Source organism: Pogonomyrmex barbatus, unplaced genomic scaffold (assembly GCF_055798465.1).
Source record: "Pogonomyrmex barbatus isolate J1 unplaced genomic scaffold, ASM5579846v1 scaffold3, whole genome shotgun sequence".
NCBI classification, from domain to species: domain Eukaryota; kingdom Metazoa; phylum Arthropoda; class Insecta; order Hymenoptera; family Formicidae; genus Pogonomyrmex; species Pogonomyrmex barbatus.
In genome coordinates, this window is record NW_028297127.1 from 21,749,088 (window position 1) to 21,771,137 (window position 22,050).

General features: G+C 37.4%; 1 protein-coding gene and 3 long non-coding RNA genes across 5 annotated transcripts; 1 reads left to right on the forward strand and 3 right to left on the reverse strand.

Moving 5' to 3' along the window:
• Window positions 1-29: 29 nt before the first annotated feature.
• Window positions 30-1,956, reverse strand: LOC148936158 (uncharacterized). The gene is made up of 2 exons (XR_016139862.1): window positions 1,817-1,956; window positions 30-1,102 (listed from the first exon to the last, which is right to left on the reverse strand). It is a non-coding gene; the product is annotated as an uncharacterized LOC148936158 (long non-coding RNA).
• Window positions 1,957-2,243: 287 nt separating this feature from the next.
• Window positions 2,244-21,691, forward strand: rtet (major facilitator superfamily domain-containing protein rtet). The gene is made up of 9 exons (XM_089079642.1): window positions 2,244-2,356; window positions 7,921-8,226; window positions 18,715-19,364; window positions 19,475-19,737; window positions 19,826-20,117; window positions 20,280-20,500; window positions 20,579-20,669; window positions 20,789-20,926; window positions 21,011-21,691. Exons 3-9 carry the CDS (start codon window positions 19,145-19,147, stop codon window positions 21,103-21,105), a joined length of 1,320 nt encoding a protein of 439 aa, XP_088935768.1. The 5' UTR covers window positions 2,244-2,356; window positions 7,921-8,226; window positions 18,715-19,144; the 3' UTR covers window positions 21,106-21,691.
• LOC105433519 (uncharacterized) lies at window positions 16,073-18,720 on the reverse strand. Of its 2 annotated transcripts, none has more exons than XR_016139863.1 (2): window positions 18,479-18,720; window positions 16,073-17,381 (listed from the first exon to the last, which is right to left on the reverse strand). It is a non-coding gene; the product is annotated as an uncharacterized LOC105433519 (long non-coding RNA). The 2 variants fall into 2 exon arrangements; XR_968499.2 differs by having other exon boundaries at window positions 17,599-18,720.
• Window positions 20,529-21,971, reverse strand: LOC148936159 (uncharacterized). Its single transcript, XR_016139864.1, has 2 exons — window positions 21,773-21,971; window positions 20,529-21,140 (listed from the first exon to the last, which is right to left on the reverse strand). It is a non-coding gene; the product is annotated as an uncharacterized LOC148936159 (long non-coding RNA).
• Between the last annotated feature and the right edge of the window lie 79 nt (window positions 21,972-22,050).

Here is a 22,050-nt window from a genome sequence, read left to right on the forward strand (position 1 = left end):
AACGCGACGAAATGAATTAAATTGCAATTAGGTATGTTGTACATTTAAACTCATTAGATAAAATTTCTCATCATTTTTTTAAGCGAAATCGAATTTGGATTAACCTAATCGGTTATCTAGTCCAATCGGCAGAATTGCCTAGGCATAAAATAAAATAAGTATTTAATATCTAATTTATTGTAATTTGACTTTTTGTTTATCAACCAAAGAAACACTAATAATTTTACATCTTAACAAAATAGATATCGATAAAATAAACATCATTTAAGTTAATCAAAGTTTAATCGTAATTCGTAAAAGAATATGAGTACATGACAATCATCTGATTGTTTTAAAATTCCTCAATATTCCTCAACAAAAAGCCAAATGTAAATTATAACTCATTATTGAAAGCAATAAATTTAAGGTCCAAAGATGAGCAAGCAGAAAAGTTAAAAATAAAATCAAAGATTGTTTATTAAATAATTGAAACATAATCTTTGTTTTTATATCTTAACTTCTCGGTTTACTCTCGCTTTTGCCTCCTAAATTATTTGTACATTTTACGGAAGCTTTCTTACGCATAGACGTATAATTTAATGTACGCATAGATTGTATAATTTAATTAAATAATATAATTTAATTAAAAAATTTTATACAAACGGATAAATTTTATATAAACGGAAGAAGGCAAATTTCGATATCTAAAAAGTATATTAGAGTAAATTAATAAAATTGTTGAAAAATAGTAGACCGAATAAATTTCGCACGATTTAAAATTTTCAATAAAGAGGAGAATCTTCCCAAAAAGAAATCTCGGAAAAAAAAGAAACGCGCAGATTATGCATATTACGGTACATTTATTGCAACGCTCGCTGCAACGTTGTCGAACAAATACGTCGATACAAATACGATCGATACGCTCAGCTTCGCTCTCGTTAGTGCTTCTCTATGCACCAACTGCATGTTGTGATGTTAGTTCCACCTGGCCTGGTGGTGCATTTACAAGTATCCGTATCGGCATGGATTAACCCCGGGCCAGCTTACGTCAATCTCTCGTAGCAATGGGACATCTGGTCCGTTGGCTATCCTTGGGCTTCGCTTCTCGTAACGGAAATGTGCACTATATACAAGATTTTTCCCAACATTTTCTCGTCACATTATTCTTAATTGTATATATCTTAATTTTCTAATATTCTCAATTGTTTATCTTAATCTTAATTCATCGATATAATTATGATTCGATCATCAGCTTTCATTAACTTAAATAATTTGTGATAATTTGTTACCTATGAATTGCTTGCCACAGAAAAAAAAAAACGATCAAACGAGTGATGTTATACAGTTAAAACATTCGTTGTAAATATAATTCTGTCGGGTTAAATTAATCGTAAAAAGTTAAGCTAATTATTCAATTTAGATGAAATCACAACAAATAGATTTCGGTGACATGTGCTCCAGGTGCATCAAAATCGATGCACCTTTAGATGCTATATGAAATGCAAAACATACGCATTTAAAGAGAAAAATGTATCGCGCTCGCATAAATATGCTATAATGTCAACACATGTAGATCATCAAAATACGTAAAATGCGCAAAATTATGAATGAGAAAATCTACCCTAAGATCTAAGACGGGAATTATAAATCACCTAAAGAATAGGTCACCTAAAACATTTACGATATCTGATGCACTTGCGACGGATTAACACTTTACACAGTAGCACGAAAATTAATTCTGTTGACAGTGAAAAAAAAAAAAGAAATTAAATTACCGCTGCATAATATTAGAATGCACGATGACCCACTTACGAACGCGCTTATACGGAATACGTACGTCATCGGTAAATGCATTGTTCCTTCATTGTAGCGGCAGCTGGCCTCACCACCGTCACCACTACCACTATCGCCACCATCACCACCACTACCGCCACCACCATCACCATCACCATCAGCACCGTCAAGCAGAGGGTACATCTTGCACCCTTCTTCATTAAATAGCTCAAGGTATCATCCTCTCCTTGGTTTTTAACGACGATGTAGGTATGTACTATACTATATACGAGCCGCAGCTGCTCTCCTCTCTCGTGGAAAAGGAAGGTACGGAGAGACGGAGAGAGAGAGGAAGAGTGGCAGATAGAGATTCGTTTCTTTCAACGAATTTATTTGTTTAGCATATGAATGGCGCGCGCGAGAGTGCGCGTTCACGGTTGCGCACGGTGAACCCTTTGGCATATTACAAAGAATTCAATAAAGTTCGTAAGGAAGCCCGGAGGGAACCAGTCTCCGGCCGGAGGCCGGAGAGAACGAGAGAGAGGAATGTATGAAAGGAAACGCGAGAGTGAGAGAGAATTCCCTCCTCTCCGTGAGAACGCGGGTTTGTACCTTATTCTGGGCCTCATGCACATCAACAGGGAGCAAAGAGAAATCTTTTTTTTTTTTTTCCAGAAAACAGCTATGAGTTCGCTCGGCAAACTTTGATACAGTCATATATTTCAGAGTATTTCATACTTGAATGTGTACAAATGAGATTAAATGTTCTTATTTTGAGTTACGTAGATTCTCCTCGGCCGTATGTAGAATCGCTATCCTTAATTGACGTACGAATGTATTAGATGAAAAACGAGAAAGAAGAAAAATTTTCTTCCTTTATATCGAAAAAAAAACTTGCGTGTAGGATATAAAACGTATATAAGTCTCTGAAGCATCAAATACCAACTTTGTTTTATTCATATCTCCTTTTAAATAAATATCTTTCTCGTCTATCTCATCTATTGAGACTTTATTTCAACACGTACATTTTATCGTTTTAAATTTTCTAATTCCTGATTATTAGCATCACGTGTATACAAAGCGTGTATACATATGTATACTGTTTCGTGATCAAACTCGCTCTTTCTGAAGATCGAGAAAATCAATTCGGACTTAATCTTATCGATCTTCCACTTGCACAAGATTTTCGAATTCATTCTTCAAACATTCGGTATGTACACACTGTTGCGACACAAAATGCGATAGAACGAAACTGTATTCTTTTTTTTTTTTTTTCTTCGCTTCAGGCCAGCTAGAGCTCTATTGCGCCGTGTGTCTGAAAACGACGAGGAGCGTGCACCCGTGTACGTGCACGCGTGCATGCGTATTGCACGCACACGCGGACGCGGGAGGAAGGGAGGGAGGGCGGGCGGGCGGGCGAGCGAGAAGCCAGGTGTTTTATTTCAAACCGTGGGACTCTCCTTAAAGAGAGGGATGCTTTTGCGCGTCGTGCGGAGCGCGCGCGTACACGCGCTTTCGTCCCGTCCCGTCCCGTCCCGTCCCGTCCCGTCCCGTTTTGTCCCGTTCGCGGAAGCGAGACGGAGATGGCGTTAGGACGAATGAAAAACAGGATTCGCGTCCCTCCGCGCTCTTCCACGGGAAGCCCTCACTACTTTTATTGTGTTTCCTTGTTCGATCGAACGTAACGTAAACCCCTCCCTCCCCCCCCCCCCCTCCCCGTCGAGCTTCTCGGTCGCCCTGTATTCTTTGATAGCGAGTTTTTCCTCTTCCTTTTTTTTCCGCCTTTTTCTTTGTGCGTTTCTCTCCGCGTCATCCAGGGAGAATTGTGAAATACGCTCCGCGACGCGTTCACGGGGGTACGTTGCACACGTGACACTTCCACACGTGAAAGAAAACAGAGCGCGGAGTAAGGAAGAAAAGAGAGAAAAGGGGGGATGTGAGAGGAAGATATAGATACGTGTCTGATATACGTGTTGGAGCATCATGTTTTTTTCTTCTCTCGGAAGTGTGAAAAATCGAATCCCCGCGAATTCGGGACTCGTGATATAAACAAACGATTTCGCGACTGGGAAGAAGTCCGTTTCCCTTTGCTCTTTCTCTCTTCCTTTCACTCTTTCTTTTCCGATGCCGTGCGACCGTTTCGGATGGAACGGTTACGTGAGCGCGGCGCCGCACAAAAGGATGCGCGGCTTCTTCTCCCTCTCTCTTTTCTCTTCTTTCTTACCACCCTTTCTTCCTTCCGAATTCGTGCGCGGTCGTTAATAATCGCGCCCTGCAAGGTGACGGAAACGTTGTCGTTTACCTCCCGAATCGGCCGGAAACGCGCGGGAACTCCGAGTGACAGTTCTGAAGTAAAAACGCTTTCTCTCCTCGTCCTTTTTCGAGAACTTGCACGCAACGCAATGCGATTCAACGCGTGATCAATATTATTCGCGAATCACGAAATTTTTGAATCAAATTTATTAATTTATATTTTTATCGACGCGCCAGTTTTTGCGAGCATTTATGGCTCCTCAACACAAGAAAATCTATCTTTAATTTCTCTTTTAACAAATTATTTCGGAACATTCGAATAAATATCTATTCTTAAAATCATAAATATTTATTTCTTTAAAAGAAACTTTAAAGGAGATTGGAGAAGAACAAAGGGATGAAAAGTGATTTCACATTTGAAGTAATTTTATTCAATTTTTATTATTTTCCATTTTTTCGTAATATCTTTTTTACAAAAACATAATTTATTAGTTTTATATCTATGTTTCAGTTTATAAAACATGAATGATAAGATTAATAACACATGGAGCAGAATTAAGAAAATTGAAACACTGCATCGTATGACTTATTATAATAAAGATTATTGTAATAAATACCAAATTAATTTTAATTAATTAATTTTAATTAATTTTAATAGATTCTCATCAATCGTTTAATCGAATCGAACTCGGAAATTTTATAACTCTTTCGCTTGCAATAATCGAAATTTCGATGTTCTACACTAGAAAAATTTGTTATTAAAATCGATCAATAGAATTTATAATGTTTCTATATTCTCGGGATGTTTTAATAAAATTTTGCAAATTAATAAAAAAAGCTATCTCGATAATTTCATCGATTCTAATTTCTATGATAAAACGAGTAAAGTGAAGCTGGATCTAATTTACAAACTAGCATTCAGACTATCCGGTACTGTGAATTAATATAAAAACCAACGGGATCAGATTTCACCGGATATGCGCTTCTATCAAGATTCTTATCGGATATCAGGCGACACGTCGATATGTCGAGCTGATCCAGCAGGCCGGGACAAGTGCAATTTGAATTTAATCATTCACAAATATTGCCCCCATCCCCACCTGCCCGATCCTCGAAGATTTTTTATTTCGAACAACTACTTTTGAGGAGGCAAATTTCTTTCAAACAATGTTCTCTCTATTTTTCTTTTTTCTCACTTGTCCGTTGTCGGTCCATCTTTGTTTCCTTCTTCGATGAAATACAATGCATCCCGATAGGCCGGGACTAGTGCAATATTGAAAAATGTTATCTACTTAATATTGACACATATCTCGACCCATCTCTCATGCAACATGTAGCTTCGTTCGTTTTCTGAGGCGCCGATGAATCGGTCGAACCGACGACGATATATACTTTTCGACTCGACGGTAGTCATTCCGCTCCAATTTGCGATGCAGGATCGTGCGAGCCGAAGACCAGGGCCGAATCTGTCGAAGGGTCCCGCAGGTCCGGCTGCATCGCCCAAAAGCTGTGAAAAAGAAAAAATAAAACGCGATATCTGAATGAGATTTTTGCAATTTTCCAATGCAGAAATGGCATTGAAAAATTGAAGAGAATTGTATTGTGAGAATTGTAGATGCAAAATGACTTAAGTATTTGTAAATTATAAATTGATAGGTTTATTACAAAAGGAGTACATCGAGAAAATAGCGTGGTGCGAGAAAAACAGATGCAACATAAATTAAAAAAGGAAAAAAATATAAAATTAAATTAAACTAACATAAAAAGCGAGAGAACACACAATTAAATTATTTAAATTTCAAATTATTTCAATTTAAAATAAACCGTCGCGTTCTCTCGGATGAGATCGAATAAAAAATTTAGAAAATTAAGCAAACGTTATTGTTAAAAATTATCAGAATTAACGATTCCAAATCATCTTTGCCAAAAATCATATTTTTCAAAAATAATCAGATGAGACGCGGCGCGCGAACGAACTTTGCGAACGAATTTTCTGCTTCAGCGATCGCCACCGGAAATCGAGCGCGAAGTCCGCTCGTCCATCCGTCCGTTTGTCCGTTTCGTGATACGCGCAATTCGTTGGAATTACGAGAGATTACGCACGCTGCGCCGCGCGTAACACGCGTTCGCCCATTGATGGGGGCGAGAAATGCGTGAGCGTCGCGTGCGTGCGTGCGTGCGTGCGTACCTCCATTCTTCTTTCTTTCTCCTACGTCCTTCTTTCTCGCTCGCTTGCATGCACGGGGGGCTTCTCCGACGTGGCCTTGGCGGTCAGTCTCCAAATCGGAGAGCCTCTAACATCTAGCGTCTACTTCGAATTACAAATCATAGTGGTCGCCCGAGGTCGCCTCTTGTGGACCACAGGTCGGCCCATGGACGCTGCGCGTTGCCGCCGAAAATAGGGCCTCTCGCTGAGAAATAGGGATCCCGCGCACCGCCGGAATTTCTGTGAAACGAGAAACCGAGGGACCTGGGCGCGCGCTAATTCATGTATACGTATATACACGCACACACACGCATGCACGCACAAAGAGAGAGAGAGAGAGAGAGAGAGAGAGAGAGAGAGAGAGAGAGACACCATGCACACACGTAGGATCGTTCGTTTCAAAAGTGGCACCAAACCCTCGGAGAGGCAATGCGATTCGGAATGTCGGCGTGAAAACACGTTTACGCACGATCTGCGTCGACTCCTTTTTTGCTCGTGCATTTTTTTTCTTTTTTTCCTCCCCTTTTTGGAAGATCTTCGCGTAACAATGACGTAACGTTCTCGAGACTCGATTTCCGACTTCTGACTTCCGACTTCCGACGACGACGACAACGACGCTGCCGCCGCCACTCTCGGAGAAGCGGAAATGGACGCGGCGTGCAGATATTCGCGCGTAAATACGCTGTTGTTTATCGTCCGCGACGTTTCTCGTTTCTCCGTAACTCGTAATCCGAGCTCTATCGCGGGCGCTCAATGCGTGCGTAACGCAAACAATGTCCCGCACCTCTAGAATATCGAGCACCGCTCTTTCGGCGAACGACGCCGCCGTGCCGGTGCGATCGAAAACTTCTCCCGCGAGAAGCTTTTTACCGATCACGAAGCCTCTCGCAAATTCTTTTTTTTTTTTTTTTTTTAACGTGCCGACCGTGCCGATTTCGCGATGTCAAAAACATGCTGTCTCGTAAATAAAAAAAAAAACTGAGCGAAAGAAAAACAATCGCGAGATATGAGAGACGTCGAGGTCTTTCACGCGACTCGCACCTCTCGGATGGTTAAAAAATTAGTTTGATTCCCGTCGACCTGCGTTCCCGTGTCTATTATCGTGTCGTGACGAGTTTGCTTTTCGGGGCATTTTATCTTGGAATCTTTTTCCCGCCGCATCAGCGATATCGTCCGACGTATCAAAAGATCAAATCAATCTTACCGTCAGTCTTACCCATAACAGACGACGACGAGGTGGTCCTCTCGGGTCCTCGGTATGCGACCTCTTCTCGCTTCCTCTTTCCGGTGAAATTTCGCGCTGGTCACTCCGCGTTGCGATCGGCGTGCAGACGGGAGATGCGGATCGACGCCGCGCCGACGTCGATCATCGCCGTGTCAATCCGCCGTGACGCGGCTCCTCTCTCGATCCTCTCGCACAATGCCCCTTCTTCTCTTCTTGATTCTCATCGTCGTCTTCCTTCTCGATCTTCGTATGTTCTTCGGCACGTGACGCGCCGGGCGGCGCGCTCGATCGAGGTGCGTCACTCGCAGGAAATAAATCGGACACGTTGTTAGATCGTCGTCCATCACTCGCGATAGATCACTCTCTTCTTTTTTTTTGTCTCTCTCTGTCTCTCTTTCTCTTCTCTCTTTTTTCTTTGATTCTTTTTCGGCTTTTTTTTTCATCTTCAAGTATGTTGTTTTTTTTTTTTTTTTTTTTTTTATAGTCTTTCTCGTCACTACACAACACTAACGAGAGATTGAGAATGCGCGAGAAGATTCAACGAGGATCGAAATGGAAAGAGAGTTCTTCGGTAGATGAAGTGATGACTGACGGCAGCGAGGTCCTCGAGCAAACTGTGGTTGGGACACCTGGTCCCGCTTCCTTTATTCGGTTTGGGCCCCAAGGAGTGGGGAGAGCGGGCGTATTCTTATTTAACAGCGAGTAGCAACGATGACGATAATCAGGAAAGGATGACGACGGTGACATTGAAGCTGCTAAACCAACGATTCAACGATGGGACCTGAGGATGGTAGGATATCTCCTTTCTATCCCGGTAGAAGCAAATGTCTCCCTCTTTCTTCCTTTTCTTCCCTTTTCTCGAAGCCCTCTTCTCTTTCTCTCCTTCTTTCTCTCTCATTCCCTTTCCCTGCGCTTGTGCCCCTTCCTCTCCTCATTCTTGTCCTCGGCGTCCTCCTCCCTTGTGCGTCTCTCTCTATCGTTCTTTCTCCCCTTTCCCTTCTCTCTTTCTCTCCGTCTTTTTCTCCGCCTTTTCTCACATTATTCCGATCATACGTTCGGAGCCCGCCAAAATTATATCAGCTGTCCCTGGAAGGAAACTTTTGGCTTCTTAACGATCATTCACACCCGGCAACCGCCCCTGGTTCTTCCGTCCAGGTCCATCGAGGTATGGTCCAGGTTGTTGTTCCGTCTAGGTAGGCAGTGACAGGCGGTTGGCGACCAATCAGAAAGATGTAGCCTGAAAGATGTAGCACCAAAACCTGGGGGAGAGATACCACTATTCGGCATCAAATGATTAAAATTAACGTTTACGGTTATATACACGCGTCCCGATTATAGTAGTAGTGTGCATGTGATTTACGACGATGTGACAGACAAGAGAATTCCTTGTCGTACTCTATATTTTGAACTCTGAAATCCTGGTCTGTGTACTGCACCAATGAGAATTTACCACGTGTTTCTTAGCGAATTACTGTGATTCGTTGGCAGGCAAAGAATGATCATTCAAATTTTTCAGAAAACGAAAACTTTGAAATCCTACCAACAGTCGTGCTGCGAAATGCTACACAAAAATTTCCGACAAAGTTATAGATTGTCTGTAATATGAGGCTTAAATACTCGAATGAATAATCAGCGGTTTGTCAACTTTTTATGAATATTACATGCGTATCAAGACAATTTAACAAATATATAATTTTATACGTGATAATACGATCTATTTTGATCTTGCTTATTAACGATAGAAGCGAACAACATTAAAAAAGGTGATAAGATACCGCGTATATTATGTCTATCGAGTGTTTATAAGCACTTGTTTTTTTTTAATTTCTACAAATATCATCGGTCATCTTATATTATACTTGGCATGTATTTTCCGGTAAATTACTTTCCGTCGGATAACGCCAATCAATTTCATGTCCTATAACGAAAAACGCCCTCTTTCTCTTCGTTAATATTTTATAAATAATGCCTTGTAATTCACATGATCAACGATTACCTTGTCATCTCGCTAAAGTGTTTAATTCTGTTTACTCGGTAATTTTACGCATCGCAGCATGTACACATGGTCGTTTCGCCATGCCGCGTTTTATTGTGCACTTATAAATATATGTAAATAGGATAGTTAAATTGCCGAAAACTGTGAATAAGAACAGCCTTCTCAAAGTCATTGTAAATCATTCATAAATAATTAACAGATTATAAAATAATCGCAGAATACAGCAAAGTGTATATCAAAAGTACTTGCGTAATGTTTAATTTAATAATGAGATTTGCGATATTCGCGATCTTCGCGACGGAAAGATTTATGTCAAACTGCTTGCGGAGAGATCGATTCGTGGGATTGTTCTTGTTTGATTCTCAGCACACCTCATATAAATCTACGTTACACTGGGAGAATTTTAGGTCGGCCATTAATGCAAAAATGATCGATTGTCCGATTGTAAATCGAGAAAATGACAAGTGAGATCCGGAGGAATAACGTTTCAATCGGGTGCCGCATCGTGGATCACGAGGCATCACGATTGTACCGATTTCAAACAGTTTCGCTCGCTTTGTCGATCCGCGCGTAACACACGTTCCGTGGTATCACCTGGAACAGCTGAAACTTGCGTTCACCACGTGTTCGCGTCATTAAAAACGTGGGCACCACTTTGTAACAGGTTGGAACGCTCCTCTCAACATTATTAGCGGCACGCTCCTCCGTTGCGTTGGTATATTATCCTCGCATTACGATGAATTTCATAAATGGTATTTCCTCGGCATTTAATCGAAAGAAATTATCCGTTGCGATCTACGACGACTGCGGCTCGCCCTGATTCGAGGGAAAAAGCGAAAATTCGCTAGAGCCGTCGGGAAAGCTAAGATTATTACGAATTCCAAACACGCTCGCTTCTCAATCTTTCTCAATCGTTTTCAATCGCGCTTCTACCAAGGCATATTATCGAGGCGTTATTTCTTTCCTATGACGTGACATAACAGTCGGAGCCCAAGGAAAATTCCTCGAATCCACCGAAAGCGCGTGATCGAAAATATATAACGCATCGGGCATTATTCTTCGATCAGGCGTGCCTTCGTTCGACGTGTATATACATCTCTTCCCGGAGACACGCGTTATATTTTTTCGCCTTGTACGTTCCCTTTTCTAATGTCGCTTCTGCCCTTTTTCCCTCCGCGAGTGAACGAGGAGGAGAGGAGAAAGGGGCGAGAAAACAGAAAGAAATCGCTCGATCAGCTGCGACGCGAATGTTTATCGACAATCGTAGTGCAATCGTCGTACAGCGATTTCCTTTGTGCCTCGGACTCCCGCGCTTGTCGTCGGAGGGGGGAGGGGGTCGACGAACAGGAGGAGAGCGGGTGCGAGGGAGAGCGGAGGTAAGGAGGTAAAGGGAGAGAGAAAAATCGAGGAAAGGGATGATTGAGAACCACTACTCAGTAGGAGGACAGCTGCGCTCTGCGTGCATCTGCTTCGGTTATGCGAGCATGTACAACTTATATATTTATGCTTGTGCCCCATGTATGCTCACGCATAAGACCGCATACGAGCGACCATCTCTTTTTCTTCCTCCTTCTCCTCTTCTTCCACCTTTTCGCCGTTCTTTTTCTTCGCCGTATGTATTTCCATGCTTCTTTTCGGCTTTTCTTTCTGTTTCGATTCTGGCCTAGGCTGCCCTTTCCTTTTTTTTCCGAAGGATGTCACTTTCCTCTTAGGTATAATCGCGCGAATTGCGATTTTTCGAATCTTTTTTCGAGCCACGAAAAAAGTCGTGTCTTGTTGCTCTTGAAATTATTGAGTTTCTTCAAAGCAACGCGATATTATTCTTTTGTATCTTGGCAGAGAAGAGAAAAATTCAATTTTGAAGGAAAATATGTACGTACTTTTATGTAAATTTCATACGTGCGCACAAGGTGCATCGGTGCCCGAATTTTCTGCATCGACATGCCCATCTCTCTTTGTCAACGAAGTGTTTTGAAATTATATAACTATATCGAGTCATATTATGCCTGTACGAACATATTCCATTTTATTCTATCGACCTCACATGAAAGTGAAGTGGCTTACGCCCTAAAACGTCACATAAACTATTCCCTATTCTATTCTACGCCATTCTGCTTTCAAAGCAGAAGCAAATTGGGACTGCGTCTTCGTTTCTTCCTGTATGTACATCCTTCTCTTTTCATCCTTCTCTTCCCCTTTTTCCCCTTTTCTCCCTCTTCTTCTAAGCCTGAAATTGAGCATATAGCGTCCGAACGCACTACTTTTCTTTTATTTCTTCGGAAAGTATTACTCTTTGCATTCGGAGGGTTGAGGCATCTCTTCTTTTAGCATCCCTCTTACTTAGAGAAACTTATATCACGTCATCTTTCTAGATGGTCACCATCTAGACCTTCTAGAAGGACCATTCAGAAGGAAAAACGACGGGATTATACATATATACAGGATAGTACATAAACCGTTGTATTCCCTTTCTCTCTCCTTCTCTCTTATTCGCACCCTTCGGGGTTTATATAGGATGATTCATAACTAGCTTATGAAGTTCAAGGGCACACTCGTACGATACTCATCTATATTTCACGCAAAAATTTTTCACGCAAAAACGGAGGAATATATCAGAATGTTGGCAGTTTTAGATTTCGCAAATAATGCGCAAAGGTCAAACAAAATTTAATATTTCAAATAAAATTTGTTTTGTAAAATTGTACATCTATTTTTAATTAACGGGATATTCGATGCAATCAAGAAGTCAGTTTTAGTTATATAATCCCAAATAAAAGTTATTTAAATTTGAAATTGATGAAATTTTGTGTTTTATAGGTTTTATAAGTTAAGATATGTACTATATGTGTTTGTATTGTGTAGAAGGCTTAAATAATGTTAGTTAATATGATATTTAGCATTACAATTGAATATATTTGTATATTTTGCAATTTTTATAATCGTCGGCAAAAAATTTTTGGAATGAATTTTACTTGTAATCAACTGTAGGAAGAAATGTACGAAAAAAACGTGGTGCACATTGATATTTGACGTAGATTAAATATCAAATGATACTTAAAAGCACCTAAGTATGTAAACAAATATCATTGACATAATATTTGCCTTTCTAACACTTTATACAAATCAAAATAGAATGCTTATTCACATCATGTAATAAACATGGCAACATCGCTCTAGTTCTCTTGCGATCTCCTACAGTATCTACAAGCTAGCTTCGAAAACAGTCGAAAACAGCCACGTATTTTGAAATATAACTTATTTTTGAAATTTTATGTTGCTATATTGCTTAATATTTCGAGAATGAGTCAATGAATCGATGTGAACTTTTTTTTAGAAACATTGCTCAGTATTTTATTTATTCAAAAACAAAGTTTCAGAATATTGTTGCTTTTTTATAATTTTGTTGATATAAGTGGAAATACGCTGTTATTCTACAAGAATTCATGCAAAATTAAAAGTTAAATAACAAGTGAACCAGTTAAAGAATCGACTTCAGGTTTTAGATATGTGTTCAGATAATAAACAATTTATTAGATTTTCAATTTATTAGATAGAAACAATTTATAAAATTTTCAAGGTATTGTCAATCTTAAAAGATTGTGTTAAATATTAATTTTCAACTTTCCTTTATTTATTTATTAAATTTATTTAATGTCTATAATTTAATTTAACTGAAACTTCTTGAATATCTTAAACATTCCCAAGTCTCATTCTTGAATATCGCAACTCAGTTATGATCAATTCGAAACTGGCTGCTTTTATTTTTATTTATTGAAATATAATATTTTAGAAATTCTATTAAAAATTGTCACAAAAAAACTAATTTGAGAATAATATTGTGAAAATTTCATTGAAAGCCTGGGTAAATAGATAATTCGATGTGCATCTGGGTAATCTGAGATGAATTACAAAAATTTGAGAAAATGAATGCGGATAGTATATATTATTATTTTATAATTTTTTAAATATTCTTAATGAAATTAAGGTAAAGTATAAGTTTAAGTGTGCGAGTCTCGAGATTTCAAGACTAAGGAATTTTATTAGAAGATTAGATATTAAAAAAACATTTCCAGTGTGATATTTGAGAGAGGTTCACAACCTAAAATAGCGAATGGTAATTTTATTATGCCTTTACTTGCCTTTTAACGACGAATATTTAGCGAAATATATACAATTCTCTCTTTCATGTATTGCAAACATGGATACCTTTAACTGGCGAAGATATACTGGGATCTGCTGGGATGCAAAATCGTATATGTTGTAAGAATTAAAACTAGAACTGGCGCCGCATCTATGGATACTGTAACAGACGGTGGTATCGAAAATTTTCTTTGTCTATTGTCCAGACTTTTTCTTGGCGATACTCAGTTGTATACTTCCGACTAAGCTTCCTGTCGTTCCTTTGTATCTCTTTGATTTCTCTCTCATACGTTCCGGTATTAAGAAAAGAATTTTCCTTTTCTTATATGCCATTGTTAGGGTTGCCATTCATCCTCTTTTCTCCGGACACTGTCCTCTTTTTTAGGGTATTCGAGAAGATTTTTAGCGTCCTTTTTATTTTAAATCAAAATAGTCTGTATTTATTTAGTATCCAGTTTAAATTTCTCTTTGCTCTGAATGCTAATGAACAATTACATGTGAAATAATGATTCATTTACTGTTCTAATCAATTTTATTAATTTAAACGCATTTTTGTCCGGGGTTTTTGGTTTGTAAGTCTTAATTTTGAAAATTTTAATATGGCAATCCTAGCCATTGTCCATATATATGGTTAGGCAGAGAAAATACAAAAGATCATGTCGGATTCCAATTGATAAATCATTCCGTAATAAATCATTTTATTTGAAACGTATATTCTTTTATAATGTTATATTCGAAAATATTTGCGTCTTGCGTTAAATGCATGTTACGGATAAAAATTTCCTACGTTTGTCAAATATAAAATTTTTGCTTTTTTTCTATTAATCTTCTAAATTCTTGGGAAGTTCAGCTTATAATTTAACATATAATAACAATTTGTCTTAAAAATTGTGATTTATTTACTTCATTCCACATGTTCTTTTGTATCGAATGAGCATCATTAACCATCGAAGGAGACAATACCATGTCTTTGAAAATTTGCGGACAAAAATTTCTTAGATCCTCTTTTCTTTTGCAAAGAAAATGGTCTATGGTCAAGGATGACAATTCATTTTTTGTACACTGTTGGAAGCGTTTTATTTCAAAACAGTTAGAAAATTCTTATATCTTTTCTATTTCATCCATTTTTTCCTCTATACATGATCATAAATGCCTTAAGGCTTAGTTTTCTCATGGTATGACATGGGTTGTGTGACATCAAAAGCGAGAAACATGTAAAAAATTTCTTGCAATAACAATTAGATCTAGTGATCTGATAATTTCTGATAGCTGAGCAGTATACCATTACTTTAAGAATTATTTTACACTTTTATGTGATTTTTTATGTGAACAGATATCTTACTTTCTGATATTTTTTACAAGTTTTAAGTATATAAAAATATGTTTTTAAGAAAAAAATATAAAATAAAGGTACAATACAAGAAATTTTTTACATGTCATTTTACATGTCTCGCCTTTATAATTCGACGTTATAATTCAATTCAGCTGCAGCGAGAAAGTCGAATCTTAAAGATGCATTATACCTATTTTTATAATTTTTATTTATAATATTTACAATAAAAAAATTATTATGAACAACTAACAGATTATTTTAAATTGCATTTAAATATAATACAAAAAAGAAAAATTAAGTTTTAAAATTTAATTTTATTTATATCATCATCCGTTTGTATTTTTAATAACAATTTAATTTTTATTTACAAAACAACTAAGCTTTGCGTCATGAATGAAGTTTTACATAAATTATCTTAAATATTTAAAATTTTTTATTAAAATTTTTTTAAAATTTAAAATTTTTTAAAAATTTAAAATATTTACATAAAAAAATTGAGATTTTTATTTCTTAATTATATTATTATTAAAACACATTTCCTTTTTATTATTTAAATAATTTTTTATCTAGATTCTAAATCCGCCGCAAAATTTTTTGTATTGTATTTTATATGCGATGTAGATTAATCTATATTTTAATAATTTTTTCATTTTTTTGTAAATAAAAATAGGTAATATATATGTAACATTGGCATATTACAACATACTACAACATATTCAAAGAGCCTTTCTAAATACTCATTTTTCACGATTATTAATTGTTAATAATTAATAATTATTAATAATTGTTAATAATTATTAATAAAATGTAATAATTTTTTATTTTTTATGATATAATATAATAATATTTCATATATTCTTAAATTTTGTTATTATTATTGAATTAAGAATTACCGATAATAAACTTTTCGACAAATTTTTCAATATCTCTTAAATTTATAATCCTCTTCTTCTGTTATTATGTTCTATTAATATGGTCATTTATTTCTTTTGACATTTCAAAGCTTTCTTTTTTCGTGCAACAAAACATTTGGTTGACGAGTCTTGACAAAATGACATTTTAGGATTTATCATATCCGGTCTAGTAAAAGCGTTTCTAAAGAATAGAAATGAATGAGTTCCGAGGATACATGCTGATAGTTTAAAAAAAATTAGGAAATATAATATATTTCAGTTTGTTCGGTTGGGATTTATTTAATAAAAGTCGAATGTATGAAGAAATTGTACATGTCTATACATGTTTGAAAATTAATGCTTTTTCAACTTTGAATTAACTCTAACGACGAAATAATATTTAAGAAATTTCAAGAATATTCGAAAATATAAAATTAAAACATAATCGTAAATAAAGGTCGAGACTTATCAAACAATAAAGCAAATATAATTGATCATTTCATACAGAAAAAATAAATTTGCTGAAAATATTTAAAAATTATATAAATAACAAAATATAAATCTATAAAATAATATAGAATATTAAAGCAACAAAATAAAGAATGCTTAAATAATAATAATAAAAGTAAAAAATTATTAATATTCTAACAACTAATTTGTGTACATCTTCTACGTAATTATTTTGTTGATTCAAATTTTCAACTCTATATCTGGCCAAATTTTTATATGCTTTAGCGAAACTATTTTTTCCGTTGGAAAACCAACGTTTGATCGATTTCGAAGCAACCAAAACCCACAACGGAACAGCGTCAGGAGAAAACGGGAAAAACGTTGAGGGGGAGTTTGTTCAATGTCAACACCTGCTTATTGCCGGCGCGTGCCCGTTTCTGTTTGTGCACTCGATTACCGTAATCGTGACGCTGGAATATTTCTGAACGCGAATGAAATTACTTTGAAAGTACGACCTGAGGACGCAGGATGTATCTGTGATGGCTTCGTATGAAATTCTCATTTTTTTTTTTTTTTTTTTTTTTATCTAAATCTCTTATACAACAAAAATGGAAAATCAGGAATAAACTTTTCCTTACAAGAGACTACTACACGTAACAAATATCACATTCCATCTAATTATGAATCGTTAGCAAGCGATGATTGTCTCATTCGAATAATCGAATATTTAACCGGAAGTACATCGCAAAACCTACAATTTCGCGGCGTTATCGCTTTATAAGCGCACTCGAAAATCTCGAGGGGCACGTAAGGCTCCGGTATCGGGTACGTATGGCCGCTGCGCGGAGGCAGGAACCCAGATGGCAAGCGGTACCCTTGCTGAAATTTTTGACCAGCACGACGCCGCGCCGTCACTCCTTGCCACCTGCTGCAACGCGTAAATCAGCCTCGCTCGTAAAACGCCACGATTTTCGATGGTCTCAAGCACGATTCCGATGACAAATCTTCGATCGCATAAATAAATTGTTCGTGTCGCTCACTTGTATTGTCGCATTCGTTTGTTCCAAATTTCCGAAACTTCCCACTACTGGTCTTCCGTACATTTTATTCTATTCTCGTCTAGAGTCATAGACCTGAAATCATATTTGGAAATATTTAGAATTATACTTGTAAATTTTCTAAAATCATATTTATATGTTATTCTTATATTTCTTTAATACTAGAATTATAAATTCGAATGAAACGGATAGTCAAGATCGGCCACGTGAAATAATAAACAATATCGACATCGATAATGCCCGTTCATCCTAATAGAATAATAAATATATATGTATATACGATGTAACATACAGAGATTATAGGTCAGGGACGATCATCATGTCCGCATGATATTTATTCGGCTTCTCGAAGGCGTCCCTTATTCTCGACACGGGGTATCTTTTCTTTTCTCAAAAGCAGAATAATCCGATCGATCGCACGTGAATCGTTTCTCACGCTTTGATTTTTTTTTTCTTCCGTGTGTCACATAACTCGTATTTCCACGTGTGAAGAGGGAAGGAGACCGTGAATCTCGCAGGCGAGAGAGAAGACGCACGTTACAACTACAAAGAGGAAAAGGGAGAAGGAGAGAGAGAGAGAGAGAGAGAGAGAGAGAGAGAGAGAGAGAGAGAGAGAGAGAGAGAGAGAGAGAGAGAGCAGCATTGAGAGTATTGAGTTGCAACGGAGAGTGCATTTAGAAACGATCGTTGGTTCGAGCGCGGCCATGCGATTACAGTTCGGTACGGGTTTGAAAAGATCTTTGTTCGAGCGTTGGGTCGCGAGGAAGTTCGATGGTGCGTGTGTCGAAGCGCGGAGCGAAGGAGCTCCGAGGATCCGAGCGCGAGGAGTTCCGAGGATCCGAGCGCGCGCGCGAAAGAGACGCGTGCGCGAAAGAGACGCGCACGTCTGCGTATGCGTGCGTGAGAGCGCGCGCTGCCGGAAGTCGGAACGTGCATCATAATGCCTCTGGGTGCGCCGCACCACCCTCCCGCCCGTCGTTCGCCCGCTCGTTCGCTCGCTCGCCGACTATTTCTCGCTTCACTGGCAAATAGAAACAATGTAATGATCCCCTCGGATTCGCGACTTGGCGCCGATGAAGAAAATTCGCCCGCCGCTCGTTTTTTCACGCCAAGGTCGATACGCTCGCTGTAATCGGCCAGAGAGTTATCAGACCCATTGTCCCATGGTTCACCTTGTGCTTTTCCGCCGCAGATGGACGAAAATCCGAGAGGAAATCGTTGTCCCTTCGCAATTCGATGCTGAGCGGAGTCGGTCTTGAAGGTGCAGATCTCTACCGACCATGCCGACCAAAAACATGCGAGAGATAGCGACACCGGTTGAACGCTTATCCGTCGATATAAACATTTCCCGTTTTATTCATTGCGGATCGAAATACTTTCTCTAAGTTGATAACTTTGTTGTTGACAGATTTGACGTTTGAATTGCTGACCGCGGAGCAAACAGGATATAACGGGATGTGGGATGGTAGACTGGAGCCTTTCACTTTCGGGCAACGCAAGTTTCTTTCGGCGATCTCGTGCGATGACGAGACCGGAAAGCTCTTCCTTATCGTGCCTTGTGTTTTCAGGGCAAATATGAATGCTGCGTGGCAATATTTACGTAAATTATGTAATCGAGAAGATACCAATTAAATTCTATGAAGATATTCGTTTGCAAATTATATAGTGTAATTTGCTTCCTGAATCACAAAATCCTCAATGACACTTGCATAAGAGTCTATTGTTGATTGAAGAACTCGCTCACGTGAAGATATGAAGAATCTACGAAGATAGACAAAATTATAAAATTGAAACAAGTTGTCATATTAACATTTTATCACATATTGAAAAAAGGAAACATGAATGAAATGAAGGATAATACGGTACGAGTAATATTTATATCCTTAATGCTGGATCTCCTAGCATTTACAATGATACTGCCACTACTGCCAGCTCTATTGGACCATTACAAAGAAATAGAAAATGGACAGGGATTGTACTCTACTATTTTGAACCACATGAAAAGCGTACAAGTATTTTTTGATGCACCAGATAAGGTCAGCACAGTCCTTTATGGAGGTTAGTACTTGGATCTCTATCCAGAACAATAAATGTGTTATCTTTAAAGTGTTTAATAAATCACATATAAAATATAGATGTATATATAAGTAAGTCTTTTTATTTCACAGGTTTCCTCGGTTCTATGTATTCCTTCTTGCAATTCCTGGGATCACCAATCATAGGAGCATTATCGGATATTTATGGACGAAAACCATTGATGCTACTTTGTTTAGCGGGCATTTCATTTTCTTATCTCTTGTGGGCTTTGTCCATGGATTTCAGTATTTTTATATTAGCTAGATTTGTAGGTGGAATCAGTAAAGGAAATATCAGTTTATCAATGGCTATTATCAGCGATGTTACTTCCCCAAAATCAAGAGGAAAGGCAATGGTAATGGATATAAATCATGTTTGAGTACTTCCACATGAAATGGATGCTATTTAATTCTGAATCCTGTGTTTCTTTCTTGTTTCTACAGGCACTTGTAGGGATAGCCTTTTCTATTGGTTTTGTTGTGGGACCAATGATAGGGGCGTTTTTTGCATGGATTTCTAGCGGTAACAGGGAAGGCACATGGTATGTGATACCGGCTCTATTTGCGCTCTCCCTTGCCTTAAGTGACTTATTTTTTGTTGCCTACTATCTGAAAGAGAGTCTATCGCTGAAACACAGAGCGGCTACTTTAGCAAAAGGATTATCCGGGGCGATTTCCTACATTAATCCCATAGATCTTTTCCAATTTAACGGAGTATTAAACTTGAGCCAGCAAGGTATTCTGACACAAACAATGTCGAAAGCAACTCCCTCTCTTATTTAATAAGCAATAATTATTATCAATAATTTATGTAATTAATGAATAAGTAATGAATTGCTTATTAGCAGTAAAAAAAATTGGATGAGTTTTAATGAAAACATCCAAATTTTATTTTTAGATCAACGAGATTTGAAGATATTAGGTCGAGCATATTTTATATACCTGTTTATATACAGCGGCTTGGAATTTACTTTGACATTTTTGACACATCATACATTCGGATTTACAAGTATGCAACAGGGATGGATGTTTCTCGGGATCGGACTGATCATGGCAATTCTACAGGGTGGCTGGATACGACACATTCTCCCGAATAAAACGAAAGCTACCAGTGAGCTGGTGAGAAATTCTCATTCGCATTTCTGCATTATTTGATAACGTTTTCTTTATTTAGTAATATCTTTTACATCATTCTAGGGTTTGTGGCTAATAATTCCCGCATTTATATGTATCGGTGTTGCTACCAATGTACAAGTTTTGTGTATCGGAATCTTTCTTTTCGCAGTTTGTGAGCATTATGTTTGTTTATTTATTATTCGATGTATAAAATACATTCGGATTTATTGTGAGAAATATAATACATGTCGCGTCCGATTGGTAACAATTGCTACGTATTATTTGTTGCAGCCACCGCTATGGTTGTTACTTGTATGATGACTTTGGTAACGCGTATCGGACCTGAACATCAAAAGGGTGTAATCACTGGTATATTCCGTTCTCTAGGTGCGCTAGCTCGCGCCTGTGGCCCCATCGTCGCGTCTTCAGGTAAGTCCAAGTAAATTAAATTCGCGCAAATGCTTCTGCTTCGTCAATAGCGTTTTCTTGAACGCGTACATTCCTACTTTTCAGCATTTTGGTGCCTCGGAAGTGCCACAACATATTTAACTGGGGCTCTACTGCTCACGCTACCGCCGTTGATTTTGCACAGCATGTATACCTTGTAATATGTGATACGACCAAGTATCACGCCATCCTTTACCTTTTTATATAATTTTAAAAATCCATTTTATAAGCAGTATTTTTATATATTTTCTTTATATACTACAATTTTATATTAATTTTTATACAGATAATGTTTAATATTAAGAAAATAATAATTTCCATTTGATGGATAGATTAATACATTCATTAATTAGACATCACATTTGTTAACATTGTATTTTTATATTGTATTTCGCTTGTTACTTACACACATATAAGAAAGTTAAACTAGATATATATTTATATGTAACAAAGTTATTTGTTATATATTTTTTATTATATTTTATATGCTATATATTATATACAATATAAAATTTGTGATGTACACACACGCACACATATATAAAGATATATATGTTAAAAAAAATATATACATTTACATTTGCGTGTTATAGATACATAAAATTTAATTACTCATAATTGCAAAAGCTGAAGATTACTCCATTATTTTAATAAATTATAGTGTTACACAGTTATATTCATTCATGTTATTATATTAAAAATGTATCCGTATTTTTCGAATATTCATCCGTGTTTTTTTTTATTTAAATACTACACTTTCTATAACTTTCTTTCTTGAAAATCTAAATACTAAACTGAACGGATTTGCATAATCGCACATAAACATACCCTCACGGGGAGAAATCAATCGATACCGTGGTGATTTATCGATAAACGATGCTCTTGACGCGAGAGGCAACGCGTTTTCCGATTTACTTATCTGCAATTATTTACAATTTCCGCGCGCCATAATATATCGTTTATTTGAACGCGCCCACGGAGGAGAAGAGCGAGTGGATGGAAGAAAAACAGCAGCGCGAGAGGAAAAACAGACTCGTCGGTGTAGTTTATCGATAAATCACCGCGCGTGCGATCCTTGGCTATGGTGCGCAAGTCCGTTGACGGTC

What these genes read in the sequence shown, in the direction of transcription:
- rtet (XM_089079642.1), top strand. Translation starts at nt 19,145, where the DNA reads ATGAATGAAATGAAGGATAATACGGTACGAGTAATATTTATATCCTTA. An exon ending in ATTAAACTTGAGCCAGCAAG is followed by an intron (nt 20,118 to 20,279) that starts GTATTCTGACAC and finishes TTTTATTTTTAG; the next exon opens with ATCAACGAGATTTGAAGATA. An exon ending in CGAAAGCTACCAGTGAGCTG is followed by an intron (nt 20,501 to 20,578) that starts GTGAGAAATTCT and finishes ACATCATTCTAG; the next exon opens with GGTTTGTGGCTAATAATTCC.